The sequence below is a fragment of the Panicum virgatum genome, chromosome 9K (genome assembly GCF_016808335.1).
Source record: "Panicum virgatum strain AP13 chromosome 9K, P.virgatum_v5, whole genome shotgun sequence".
NCBI classification, from domain to species: Eukaryota; Viridiplantae; Streptophyta; class Magnoliopsida; order Poales; family Poaceae; genus Panicum; species Panicum virgatum.
In genome coordinates this window covers 6,616,216-6,629,102 of record NC_053144.1, presented here as the reverse complement: position 1 = coordinate 6,629,102, position 12,887 = coordinate 6,616,216, and the positions used below count along the sequence as shown (strand labels likewise).

Below are 12,887 nucleotides of genomic sequence, written 5' to 3'. Positions count from 1 at the left end.
ATGAGCTCCAGCGCATCACCCGGCGTCGTTGCTCGCTCGCTACGCGTCGCCGTCACGACCGCGCGCTCCCGTCCAAGAGGTCGGGTTCGGGCAGACGTGACGTGACCGTGGGCTGGCCCGTGCCCGTCCCTCCCAGTGCGCCCCGTGTGGGTTGGAAGTTTTCTGGGGGAGCTGCGACCCTTACCCACATGCGAGGCGGCTTCCAAGTCCAACGGGGCCTTGCCTGTGCAGTGTCGGCCACTGCTGACCAACGAGGCTGCTTCCCAGTTCTCACTTTCTTCTTGCTTCTCACATGCACGAAAACACGTCCACTCCTGCGCATGTACGCGTACACCTTGCGCGCGGCGCGCCTAACTTCCTTTGGTCCTTGCCAGGTCTGGTACTCTGGTGCCCGGCGATTACTTGATTCGTCCGAGTACTGGTACCGAAGGAATTTGATACGGTGCGGGTGCGGTCCTTCGCCAACCTTGGAAACAAGACAAGCTACCGCGGCGTAGTTGCAGTAGCATACTCCTCGCTCACGCGGCCAGAGACAGCTCGGAGTGAGCCGTGCCAGCAACGTCGGCGCAGCAGCACGAACAAACGGCGGTGCTCTTGCTCCAGCAGTTTCGACAGCTCCTTCGCGGTTGCAACGCGACGGAGTCACTCACGGAGAGAGAAAAAGAAAAAAAAAACATGAAAGGACCTGCCCTTTTTCTCAGCGAGGGTGGTGACGCTTCCCTTCCCTGCCTGTCGGGGGTAGGTGAGCGGCGAGCCCCGCGCAGGAAGGACCAGCAGGGCGCCCGCATGTTCGCGTCGAACATAGTAACGTGCCCAAAGCGGGCACACGCCGTGCTCGCCATCATTGGGGGCGAGAGGGGAAAAAAAAAAGGAGAACCAGGAGCACACAGCGGGAGCAGCCTGTCGGTCGGTTGATGCCGTCGCGTCGCTGTGACAGAACCGCCAATTAAACGGTTTAATTAAACGTAATGGTCATCATTTGAACGCATCAGGCGCATTAGCTTAATTAAGTGTAACTTGACAGCATGTTTCCAACCCACAGGCCGATCGAAACACACCAGAAATCTCGCGCGACGGCGAGCACAGACGGTACCAGCATAATATAATTTCATAAAAATAGATAATAATAAAAATATTTACAAAACAACTTTAAATTTAGAATTTACATAAAATAAATGACAGCAGCGGAAGAGAATGTGACCTGAGAGAAGGAAATTTGATTGAGAACCAATAAAACAAAACGATAACTATGAACACGTGAGGACGTCACATCGAGCCCACTGATGCAAATCATGGTTAGCTTCTATACCTGAAACAGGGTAAACAACAAACCCTAACTATAGTAATACTCAGCAAGACTTACCCGATTATTGGGTATACTTAGCCCACATACCTAGACATGCAAGGCATTTGGCTGGTGGTTTATTTTGCAGAAAAAGCATCATAAAGGTGATCCTTATTTTTAATATTTTAGCTCAATGTTCTATATAGATTAACTATAATCTAATATTTGTCTAAACCAACTAGAGCACACATGGTAGAGCAAATATACTATAATTCAATGTAACCATCATCATAAATGTATAATCCATATTCTATATTGTATCACTACGATGCGGTGCTGTGATAAAGGTGCTCATATCCGAGAGCGACTGACGGCGAATCGATCCGATTTAACCTTGCAAGGTGGACCTAATCAACACGGCACGTATTTGCCCCGTCGGACAATACAAACCAACCATTCCCCTCCCCGTCTCGAACTACAGAACCGCCTCACCTACATATAGTTAGCCGGGCTCAATGAGAGACCACCAAAAGTAAACATATGCATCCCAATTCTCCGCGACTACCCGACTCGCCCTAAGGGGTGGTGATGAAGTTATGTACTTTCGAAACAAGGCAGTACTCGGCTTACCGGTTTCGACTACCTCCTACTCCCGGCATGCAGTTAGTACAATTCGAACTCGATCACAGGGCCAGACAACGAACGGTCCTTAATCGACACAGACGGGCTAGCCTTTCCCCGCCCGGTCTCCATTTTCTTTTCTTTCTCCAACTTATTCCACTATTCCATATACTCAAAATAACGATACATCCTATGTCTCGCGAGTGATCAGAAATCACTCGACTTCTACCGAGATATTATTAAGCATAGCATTTCTATCGTCCTATACATACTAGTATAACTACAGGGAACCTAGGGATCATGCAACTAGAATTCCAACAATTCCTAAACCTAATGCACAAGTAATAGAAACATATATAGATGTCATAAATTGAAATAATAGGTTATGCTCCGGGGCTTGCCTGGGGTTAACACTGAGTCAGTGTTAGTTAGATGATACTCGCTTGGCAAGTACCTTCCTTGGGATCATGCTCATCGGGATCCATCCATCCAGCTTCTAGATGTGTCCACCATTCACCGTCTTCTGTCTCGGTTTCAATGTGACATCCTTCACGTGGTTCATCTATCGTACCTAAATGAAATGCAGCAATGCATATGTATAAATGCAAAGTTCCGAGTTGCTCAACAATATAGATGTTATTATTTTTCCTTCACGATAAAGTTGTAGTCCAACATGATGTGAGTTTGGAGAGGAAACTTATCAATTAATATTTTCTGGGCAGTCATTTATAGAGTAGTTATTTAACACAACTTAGTTCATAAAATCAAAGTGGGGTTTTCATTATATACCAAAACATACAAAAGTTATTTCTTCTAACAAAACTAAAGATAACATGCTTTGTCCAAAACTATAATTACCCATAGCTCATGGGGTTGAAATTCTGCTGCAAGGAACAAAACTAAAGTACCAACTTACAATAAAATTTTCAGCTATTTTCATGAAGCAGATTAAACATGAACAATAAGTTAAACAACTTTTGTTGGGATAAAGATCTATTTTTACAGAACAAAGTAGGAAGTTATTGATTCTCAAACTTTACATGTAGATTCATCTACTCAAAATCAAGCTCTAGTAAAATTATGAGATTTTTCTAATGAAGGAAACTAGGGTTTTTGATTTACAAAGTTTATTCATGATTAAATAAAAAGGACTAGTTATACCTTACTAAAAATTACCAAAATGTTTCTATAGAATCTATAAACAATGGTAAACCTGTCGTAAAAATTTCAGCTCAATAAAACTAGTATAGAACCCTGTGGATTTAAATATATTTAACATAGGCATAAACCAAGATCTAATGAAACCTATAGCTATATTTGTCAAAATGTCTTCAAATTTTTACAGTAATCTATTCATCTATGTTGTAGCACACTGTCCAAAAACTAGCCTTAGTTCATGGGTATAACTTGAGATACATACAAATGTGGATTAAACTAATATTTAATCTAGAGATAAAAATATTAGTCAAATGCAAAAGTGGATGTAACAAAAGTTGTAGGTCTTGCTGCAAGGATTCCAAAACATTTTAGTTTGTATTTTTATGATTTTTTTACAATTTTATATGGAATTTACAAATTTGCTGTTTTTTAAAACAAAAGGAAAAGAAAACGAACTTTTGCATCTAGGCTCCTGGATTTCTGTTTATTCTCAGGGGAGGTCCTTGGCGGACGGGACAGCACAGAGGAGGGTCGGGCGGCTGGATTTCCGGCGTTTTTGCTCGCCGGCGGCAAGGGAGATGTGGGGGAAAAGGTAGAGGGGACTGAGACGAACCAGTAAAGGTGCTTGGTGGGGGCGGAGGCAGTCTGAGGAGGGCGGCCCACAGGCACCGGCGGCCGGTGGTGGCCCTGTGCCGCGGCGGGGCTACTCCGGCGGCAGGGAGGCGGCTTGGCTGGGCTTGGGAGCTCCGTTGGGGCGAGGTGAAGCCGTTCCCGAGGTCAATCGGAGCCGTGGGAGGGCGGAGGTGGGAGCTCGACGGTGGCCTAGGGGCGGCGGCGGCCCTGCTTCGTGGTGGCGGCGTTCTGGTGGAAGAAGCAAGGCGAGGCCGGGTGCAGGAGCTTCAGAGTGGCGACGGGGAGCTAGCTGTGGGGTCGTTTGTGGCGGAGGGAGGCTGGAGGGGTGAGCTCCGCGGGAGCAGGGGTGGCGGCAACCATGGCGGGCGGCGACGCCGTTCCAGAGCAGAGGAGAGCTCGAGCTCTGGCTCTAGCGCGAGGAGAGGAAGAGGCGAACTCGGAATTGGCGTCATGAACCGATGAGGATAGCTGGAGCGGCGGCGAGGACAGTGGCGCGGCGACGCGTGGCTCGGACGTCGAGAGCAGCGACGGTGAGACGACGACGTTAGACGGCGTGTCGCGCGTGGAAAGTGCCAGGGAGGCTGGTTTCGTCGAAACCAGGGGCGCGGAGGACGGGTTTGGCCGGAGGCGCGACGCGTGGGACGGCCGGGGGCCGACGCCGGCGACGAACGCCGTCACGGCGAGAAAACAGAGAGGGAAATGGAGTTGATGGCAGGCTCGTAAATAAAGCAAAGTTCAAAACTCTAGTTTGTAAACTCAATTTTTCTCCTTCTACATGGCCTCAAATGAAAAACTCTTGAATACCAAAGTTGTTTAAAATTTCGAGATCTACAACTTTCGTTTTAGGCAAAAGTTCATTTGAGGCTTCGTTTAAAAGATAAAATTTAAAACTTGAGTGCATGTGAAAAGGTCCTATATGCTTCGAAATTAAAATTTTTCTCCCATTTTTGTGTGGCGACTCGAAAAACTTTGAACGCAAAAGTTGTTCGTCTTTTGAAAACCTATAACTTTGGTTTTGGACAAAAATTCATTTGAGCTATATTTTAGAAATTATTTTCAAAGCAGATTTGTTTAAAATTTGAAAGATTGTTTAAATCTTTAAAAACCATGATTCAAAAGACTTGTCATTTCATGTGTAAAATGTCATTTTCTCACTTTACTTCAATTAGACTTTGGTTTATCATGACGTTAGTGACATGCCAAAACAATTTCATATGTAAACCTTTATTGGTTTGTGAGTTATTGATTGCCAAAATGCATAAACATGGGCACATACATACACACATACGTACACATGCATGCACACATAAATGTATTCGATTCCATTTTTCTTGGTTGATTATGCATAAAATCATATTTAATATTTTTTTGCTTAGTTTTTAAATGCCATGGCCAATTTCGCTTTGGTGACCCCGGACAAAATATCAGGACGTTACAGTCGCGTCGTGGCATCCAAGTCCACCAATGGCCAAACAGATCTCAGGGTGCCCAGACGATTCAACGACGCCCCGGCCTAACTCCGCCGTGCTGCCGAACACGGCCGGCGCAGGGCCGGGGCGCCGGAGGTCATCAGGCCGACGAGGTCGGATCGATCAGCGCGGACTCGCTGAATTCGCACGACGTCGACGCGGATCCCCCGCTTCTTTTGACGAAGCGGCGGCTCCGGCCGTGCGTCTCGGCCCCGATCACGCCCGTGGTCGTCGTCGCCGGGTCCATTTTTAGGCAGCATGCAGTCCGAACCGTCCTCAGTGCGACTGTCAAGTGCCAAACATTCAGTTGTTCCTAGAAGACTACCAGAACCGGAGAAATCGTGGGTCAGAGTTTGGTGTGCCACACTTTTCCTTGAAGAAAATTACTTACCGACGCGACGCTGCAAGCCTGCAATGGCGTTGTCAGCTCGATTAACTGGTTACTGTCAAGTCGTAGAGGTCTGATTCGGACAAGGCCGTAAGAGGCGTCGCCTGACCCGGCATCCGGCTCAACTATTCTCAGACAGCACCCGGCCATGATCTTTGTTCTTTCCTAGTCCAGCACTGCCACTGATCCATCTGCAGGAAGGGTCGGACATTCCCAACGGTGGCGCGCACATGAGATATTTTGGATTTGTTTGGTTTGAGGGGTTAAATTTTAGTTCATGTCACATTAAAGATAATCTTAGTATTTAGAAGTATTAAATAAAGATTAATTATAAAACTAACTGTAGAACCCTGTGGCTAAACTGCGAGACGAATCTAATGAGGTATATTAATTCATGATTAACGGATTGTTACCATAACAAATTATAGATTAATTAGGCTCATTAGATTCGTCTCGCGGATTATCACTCAGCTGTCAAAAAATATTTATAAACAGATTTTATTTTATACTTTAAAATAGTAAAATTTCTTTTGATGTGATAGAGAGTAAAAAAAAAGTCTAGGAAAACAAACAAGGCGTTTGTCCCACCGCCACTTGCGACCTCTCCGTCGTCTCCGTCTAATGACATGAGATCATTTCTTCCGGCGATTCGTTGGAGTTCGGTACGAGGACCGAACCTGATATTTTACGCTGCGGTGTGCTAAAAAGGTTACCGTTGGATCCCCACGCATGTGAACAGACCTTCGCTCGTATGTGTAGTTGATGATCTAAAGGCCAACTTCGATACAAGGGCTTATGTACAGGGGCGTTTCCGTACTTGGCGAAAGATAAACCCTTTCCCTCACCGCAAAGGATGCAGAAAGTCCATGCCCTATAGCAATGTTGCTTGATCTAATAGTCCGGTGCTTAACGGGTGATTGTACATGTGTAAGTACCGCATCGACAAATTAAGAGATCACATGTGCAATCATCTACGTTTCTGCATGAATAAGCACGCAGATAATGAAATCAATGTAAACATCTGTACATGATTATTTCGAGATCTTTGATTTTATACAGTAGATCGCAGGATTATAAAAGAGATCATTTATATAAATATGTATTGTGCAGGTTTATAAAAATAAACTACCCGCAAAAAAAGGTTTATAAAAATAAAATTGCAGGATATTTTTGCCAATCATCCTTTTCTAACTGCACGCCTGCACGCAATAACAAACAAAATTACGCTCTAAAAAAAGGCAAGTGATACGTGGTAGCTACTCCTTCCCTCTCTCTCCGTTTAGCCGGTTAATACTCCCAACTGAAGCCAGATCAAATCTGGAGGAGAAAGAAACACGCCAAGCCGGCGGCGAAGTTGACGTCGCTCCCCCCATCACATCACGTCAAGCAACCGAAGGTAAATGCAGCAGAGATCCCACTTCGTCTTCCTCCCCCTCTGCTCCGATCCGTACGCCTCGTCGTCGCTCCGTCGTGCGCACCTGCAGGTGGCTGCCATGGCCTCTGATTGCGTTTCTTGGCCTCGCGTGAGAGGCACTCAAAGGCGAGTCACCAGCTTTCCTTGGGTTGGTCGCGGTTGCCTCCGCGGCGGTTGTAACCGATTCGGGTGGGGGCGACGCCGTGCTGGTAGTTCCTTTTCCTCTGCTTCACTCCATTGTCGGCGGGTTCCTGCGTGAACGGTCGTTGGCGAGGAGCCAGAACCGAGATGCAGATCCGGTGTTCGTTGAAATGTCTCAAGGCATGTTCCGTTGCACACGGTTTCGTTCCGGACCCGGAATGATAGAAACAATAAGAGATATAACAAAGAGATTTGGATTTATTCCGAGTCGGAAACTACTTGCAACAAAATAAACTTACGGTGGATACAACAAGAGACCCGGAATCAATCCATGAGTCTAGAGATGGGGAATAAATCCGGGTTTTTTATTGTATCTATTATAAGTTTATTTTGTTGCAAGTAGTTTCCGACCCGGAATAAATTCGGGCCTCTTATTATATTTCTTATTGTTTCTATCATTCCCGACCCGGAATGAAACCGTGTGCAACCGAACAAGCCCTCAGTGGGAGGCTCCTCGTGTTTCCCTTTGTTGGTGTGATCGATGGCGAGGTTGCATGTTGGTAGGGGTGGTGGGGGTTTCTAAATGGTGATTTGCTTTGCTTGGTGTCTTGTGTTTTATTTATGACGTCCAAAGCCGAAAGCGATGTGTGTTATGCACAGTTTATAAATTATTGTCTTTATAAAAAAATCTTACTACTTAGTTTTTTTTTTCTTTGAATAGATTTCAATTTGTTTGACTAAACAGGTTTTTGGTTCCTATGTTGTGTGTTAGTATTTAACAATATATGCACCGACTTGTACTTGAAAGAATTTATCGTTTGGTCGACAAACAAGGGTATTTGTTGACCCGGTAGCTTGAGCATGTGCCAATCCATGACTTTAGAACTGTGGAAAATAAGGAAATTTCTCACTAGAACCTTTTCCTAAATGGTGGCTTAAGTAGTAGGAAAAAAAAAGATGGAGTCCTTTTCAGTCTACTACTAGCATTAATCTAACGACAGTGACTACAGACTGAGAAAGTTCCTCCTTTTCCTGCTTACACTCCTCTGCATAACATAAACACAGCCTCTTTTTTTTTGCGAGGAAAACACTGGCCTCTATTCCCCCCCCCCTTACTTTTTAACTTTTACACCATCAACCTTGGAGTTTTCCCTGCACTGGATCCAGCCTGTGTTTCTTAATCAGCAAACAAAACGCACGTTTTGGCTGGTGACTCGGTGGAGAGTATCATTGGGAGAAGCATCTGCATCAGCTTCCTGGATTTGACTGTGTCCAGGCTTTGAAGTTTTCTACTGCCTCGGTTCGTTTGATCCAGCCTGCATTTCTTACATCTCCGTCACCAATACTGTAGCTTTAGCATCCACGGTTAGTACTCGCAGCATATTTTATGGTTCAGAGTTCAATTATTCGGTTGCTGTTTGTAGTTGACCGCGGGATTAAATTGCAGCAACTCTAGGTTATTCTGCAGGCCATGTTCTTCCTTGACTTGCTTCCGGTTCATGGGCTACATGTACGCGCCCATCTCGCCTGACCTTAGTCTCTGTGCACGGAACGTGGTGAGATAGAGCCAGATCTGATCAGAGAGTAATCAGACCATCAGACTGCTCAGTTACACCAAAACTGCTCATCAATCAGCAACAAAAAAAAACTTCTGTCTATGCTCTTGCTGGTGTGGGAGAATTTCTCTGTGTTTTTTGTGAGGGGTTGAGGGTATAGAAGGAAAGTGTTAGGTGGAGTGTCATGAACTCATGTGAGTGCCTTTTAATAATTGCAAGTTTGGTGGCATGCATGAGAGCTTGAGCTCTCGTCGTCCACCTCACCACCCCTATTCTCATTTACTCTGGTTTCTGACCAGCCTTGACGCGGTTACTTTTTTCAGGACGAGGCTCCGCTGCAGTTGGCCGCCGTGCAATTGAGTCACTGTGTGTGGGGCCTGCACGCGTGGGGCCCACGTGGCAGTGACCCAACTGCAAGGGAGGTAACTGCAGCAGATCCGGTTCTTTTTTCACCCCCCTCGACACGGCACGGTTATTTTTTGAAGGGGGAGGGGTAGATCTGATTCGGTGGGTTTGCGTGGCGGGGTATTTAATGAGTTGTGGCCTCGCGTCTCCTCTGCACACACCCACAACTCGTAGGCAGCGAGCGTCTCCCCCTCTGCCCCCCGCAGGAAGAGAGAGCGAGATCGCCGTCTCGCTTCGTCGGTGGTGCGGGTGCCCGCCCTCCCCGAGCGAGATCTCCCTGCAGTTCCTCGAGATCTGGTGAGCCTCGAACCCCGATCCCGCGCGATTGCTTCCTTTGATTTTCTGCGCTGAGTTCCGGCGCGCCTGATCATGCCAGGCGGGGGTCGTGATTCCGTTCCGCGAGTAGTTGGTTCCTCGAGTTCGGTCTGTGAGCGGTTGCTCCCCGAGTTGATTCTCTGAGGAAGATGGTGTCCTCAGATCTTAGAGTTTCGTGGTTTGGATCTGATTCGGATCACGACTATGCGGTGTAGTAACTGAAAATAGGATTTGCGCCCCCTGGAATCTGTATCTTTTGTTCCCGTTCTGGATCAGAGTTTCAGATCTTTCTGGCTCACCGCCGTAGAACATGGTGGTGGTGTTCATATCATTTTCGTGAAGTAAATTCATAATGGATTGGTGGTCATGGATCTGGTTCCTGTTCGTCATTCTATTTGGGCTCTGTTTTTTTTTCAGTAAACGGTAGAGTAGTAGTTTGGAACTTGGAACGGGATCGCAGGTGGTTTGGTACTTTGATGGTATAATTAGTGAGTACAGTATACCCGATTTGTCAGGTTCGACTAAGGAAGGAATTTTAAAAGCATTAACTACAAATGTATTTGGTTTGGAAGAGCGGTAGATGGATAAGTTTTGATCAGCAGAGAGACAGATATATGCTATAATTGCTTAACAAAAAGGAGATCTGGATATGTCCTAATCCCCCAAAACAAAATAAACCTTTTTTAGATGCATCCTACCTGGTGGGTAAACTTCTTAAGATGTTGCCAAATTGGTAACTTCTATTGTTCAGTAATAAGTGAGGTCGAGGCGTTGGACAATGCCTTAATCGGCATTCTTGGGGAAGGAGTCGATGACCTACAAGATACGATAGTACATGAACCTGGTTGAGCTGAGTCCCCATCTGGCGAAGGATGTAACAGTCAACGACGGCCAATGATGACATTCGAGTTGTGGAGTTTGCGAGGACTAAGTATTGTCTGGATTTTTAGCTTCATGTTTGGCGGTGTGTGTTGAGTGGTGTGATGTTTGTGGAGAGGTTTGGTGTTGGGTTATTTGCGTTTTTCTTTTTGTTCTATGCTCAATCTGAGCTTTCATCTTCTTTTTAATATAATCTGCCTGGTTCGTTTAAAAAAAAAAGTTCAGTAATAAGTTAGAATGACCTTCATAGAACCTGGTTCTGTATGTCTCTGCTATTTCAGTCTTGCTTTAATGTTCAGGATCTGGTGCTTTTGTTTGTGAATGCTGATCGCTTCAGTTAACTTGAAACACTTGCTTGTCATGTCTGATTCGTGTCAGGATCTTTATGTGTTCTGTTTTACAATCCACTAAAGAAGCACCTTTTGGAATTACAGGTCACAGATCTAGCTGTCAAGATGGTGAAGATCTGCTGCATCGGTGCTGGCTATGTCGGTGGCCCGACCATGGCCGTCATTGCCCTCAAGTGCCCAGACATTGAGGTCGTCGTCGTCGACATCTCCAAGCCCCGCATTGAGGCCTGGAACAGTGACACCCTCCCCATCTACGAGCCTGGTCTCGATGATGTTGTGAAGCAGTGCAGGGGCAGGAACCTCTTCTTCAGCACTGATGTTGAGAAGCACGTCGCTGAGGCTGACATCATCTTTGTCTCGGTGAACACCCCCACCAAGACCCGTGGTCTTGGAGCTGGCAAGGCTGCCGACCTCACATACTGGGAGAGCGCTGCTCGCATGATCGCTGATGTCTCCAAGTCTGACAAGATTGTTGTTGAGAAGTCCACTGTCCCTGTCAAGACTGCTGAGGCTATTGAGAAGATCTTGACCCACAACAGCAAGGGCATCAACTACCAGATCCTCTCCAACCCAGAGTTCCTTGCGGAGGGCACTGCTATTGAGGACCTGTTCAAGCCTGACAGAGTGCTCATCGGTGGCCGGGAGACCCCTGAGGGCAGGAAGGCCGTCCAGGCCCTCAAGGATGTGTATGCTCACTGGGTTCCTGAGGACAGGATCCTCACCACCAACCTGTGGTCTGCTGAGCTCTCCAAACTTGCTGCCAATGCCTTCTTGGCGCAGAGGATCTCCTCTGTGAATGCCATCTCCGCACTCTGCGAGGCCACTGGTGCCAATGTGACTGAGGTGGCGTATGCTGTGGGCAAGGACACCAGGATTGGCCCCAAGTTTTTGAATGCCAGTGTTGGGTTCGGTGGGTCCTGCTTCCAGAAGGACATTCTGAACTTGGTGTACATCTGCGAGTGCAACGGCCTGCCTGAGGTAGCCAACTACTGGAAGCAGGTGATCAAGATCAACGACTACCAGAAGAGCCGGTTTGTGAACCGCGTGGTGTCGTCCATGTTCAACACCGTTGCCGGCAAGAAGATTGCTGTCCTTGGCTTCGCCTTCAAGAAGGATACCGGTGACACCAGGGAGACCCCTGCCATCGACGTCTGCAAGGGCCTGCTGGGTGACAAGGCCCAGATCAGCATCTATGACCCCCAGGTGACGGAGGACCAGATCCAGCGGGACCTGGCCATGAACAAGTTTGACTGGGACCACCCGATGCACCTGCAGCCGACGAGCCCCACGGCCGTGAAGCAGGTGAGCTGCGTCTGGGACGCGTACGAGGCCACCAAGGGCGCCCACGGTCTGTGCATCCTGACCGAGTGGGACGAGTTCAAGACCCTGGACTACCAGAAGATCTTCGACAACATGCAGAAGCCGGCCTTCGTGTTCGACGGGCGCAACATCGTCGACCCCGAGAAGCTGAGGGAGATCGGCTTCATCGTCTACTCCATCGGCAAGCCGCTCGACGCCTGGCTCAAGGACATGCCCGCGGTCGCTTAAGTCCCCGGAGAGAGCTGCAGCCTGCAGGAGTTGGATTCGAGAAAGGAAGAGGCACTGGTTGACCATTTTTTATTATAGTTTGTTTTTGCAGGAGACGCTACGATTTTCTCTTCTGTCAGGCATAAAAGTTGGACGGTGCTGCTAGTAATCTGTGTTTCGTGTTTTCATGTTGGAAGGACGTCTGTAGATGTAAGATCCTCGAGCGCTTGTGTTCTCTGCTTTGAGGAAATTTCCTTGTACCCATGGACCTGCTATACTTGGTTGATTCATCAATTGTATTCCTATAAAAGTTACTACACAATCGATGCTCTTCTTTTCGCAGAATAACAAACCTTGCCTCGTGTTCGATCCTTTACGTTTCCACAGCGGATACGAGTACCGTAGCACAAATTGACACGCGCTGTCGAAAACACGATTAAGTACCCGGCAATCGTGAGTTCTTTAATCCTGACCGAGCGTTGTGTACCGAGATGTGTGCTTTTTTTTGTCTCTATGTGATGTATTAACATGTATTCTTGTTTTTTTCCATGTATTTTGCGCCTGTGAGTCTGACGGAAGAGTGCTGATGTGACAGAAAGTTCCCCGGCGATTGATGGTTGTATGCTGCAAAGCATCTTTTTTTAATTTTTTCTAGATCTGAACGTGTGGTCATGGTTGGCCGTTTGAAGTTGTGGTCAGGATTTACCTATTTTTTTTATAAGCGGAGGGTGAATAGTCTCAATGAC

At 46.9% G+C, this 12,887-nt stretch overlaps 1 protein-coding gene across 2 annotated transcripts; it reads left to right on the top strand.

The window, feature by feature from the left end:
• The first annotated feature begins 6,872 nt into the window (after positions 1-6,872).
• On the top strand, positions 6,873-12,486 carry LOC120649708 (UDP-glucose 6-dehydrogenase 5-like). Of its 2 annotated transcripts, none has more exons than XM_039926578.1 (2): positions 6,873-6,950; positions 10,699-12,486. In XM_039926578.1, the coding sequence occupies exon 2, from the start codon at positions 10,720-10,722 to the stop codon at positions 12,160-12,162; it is 1,443 nt and encodes a 480-aa protein (XP_039782512.1). In that variant the 5' UTR covers positions 6,873-6,950; positions 10,699-10,719; the 3' UTR covers positions 12,163-12,486. The 2 variants fall into 2 exon arrangements, with proteins under 2 accessions (XP_039782512.1, XP_039782511.1); XM_039926577.1 differs by lacking the exon at positions 6,873-6,950 and adding an exon at positions 9,205-9,367.
• The last annotated feature ends 401 nt before the right edge of the window (positions 12,487-12,887 follow it).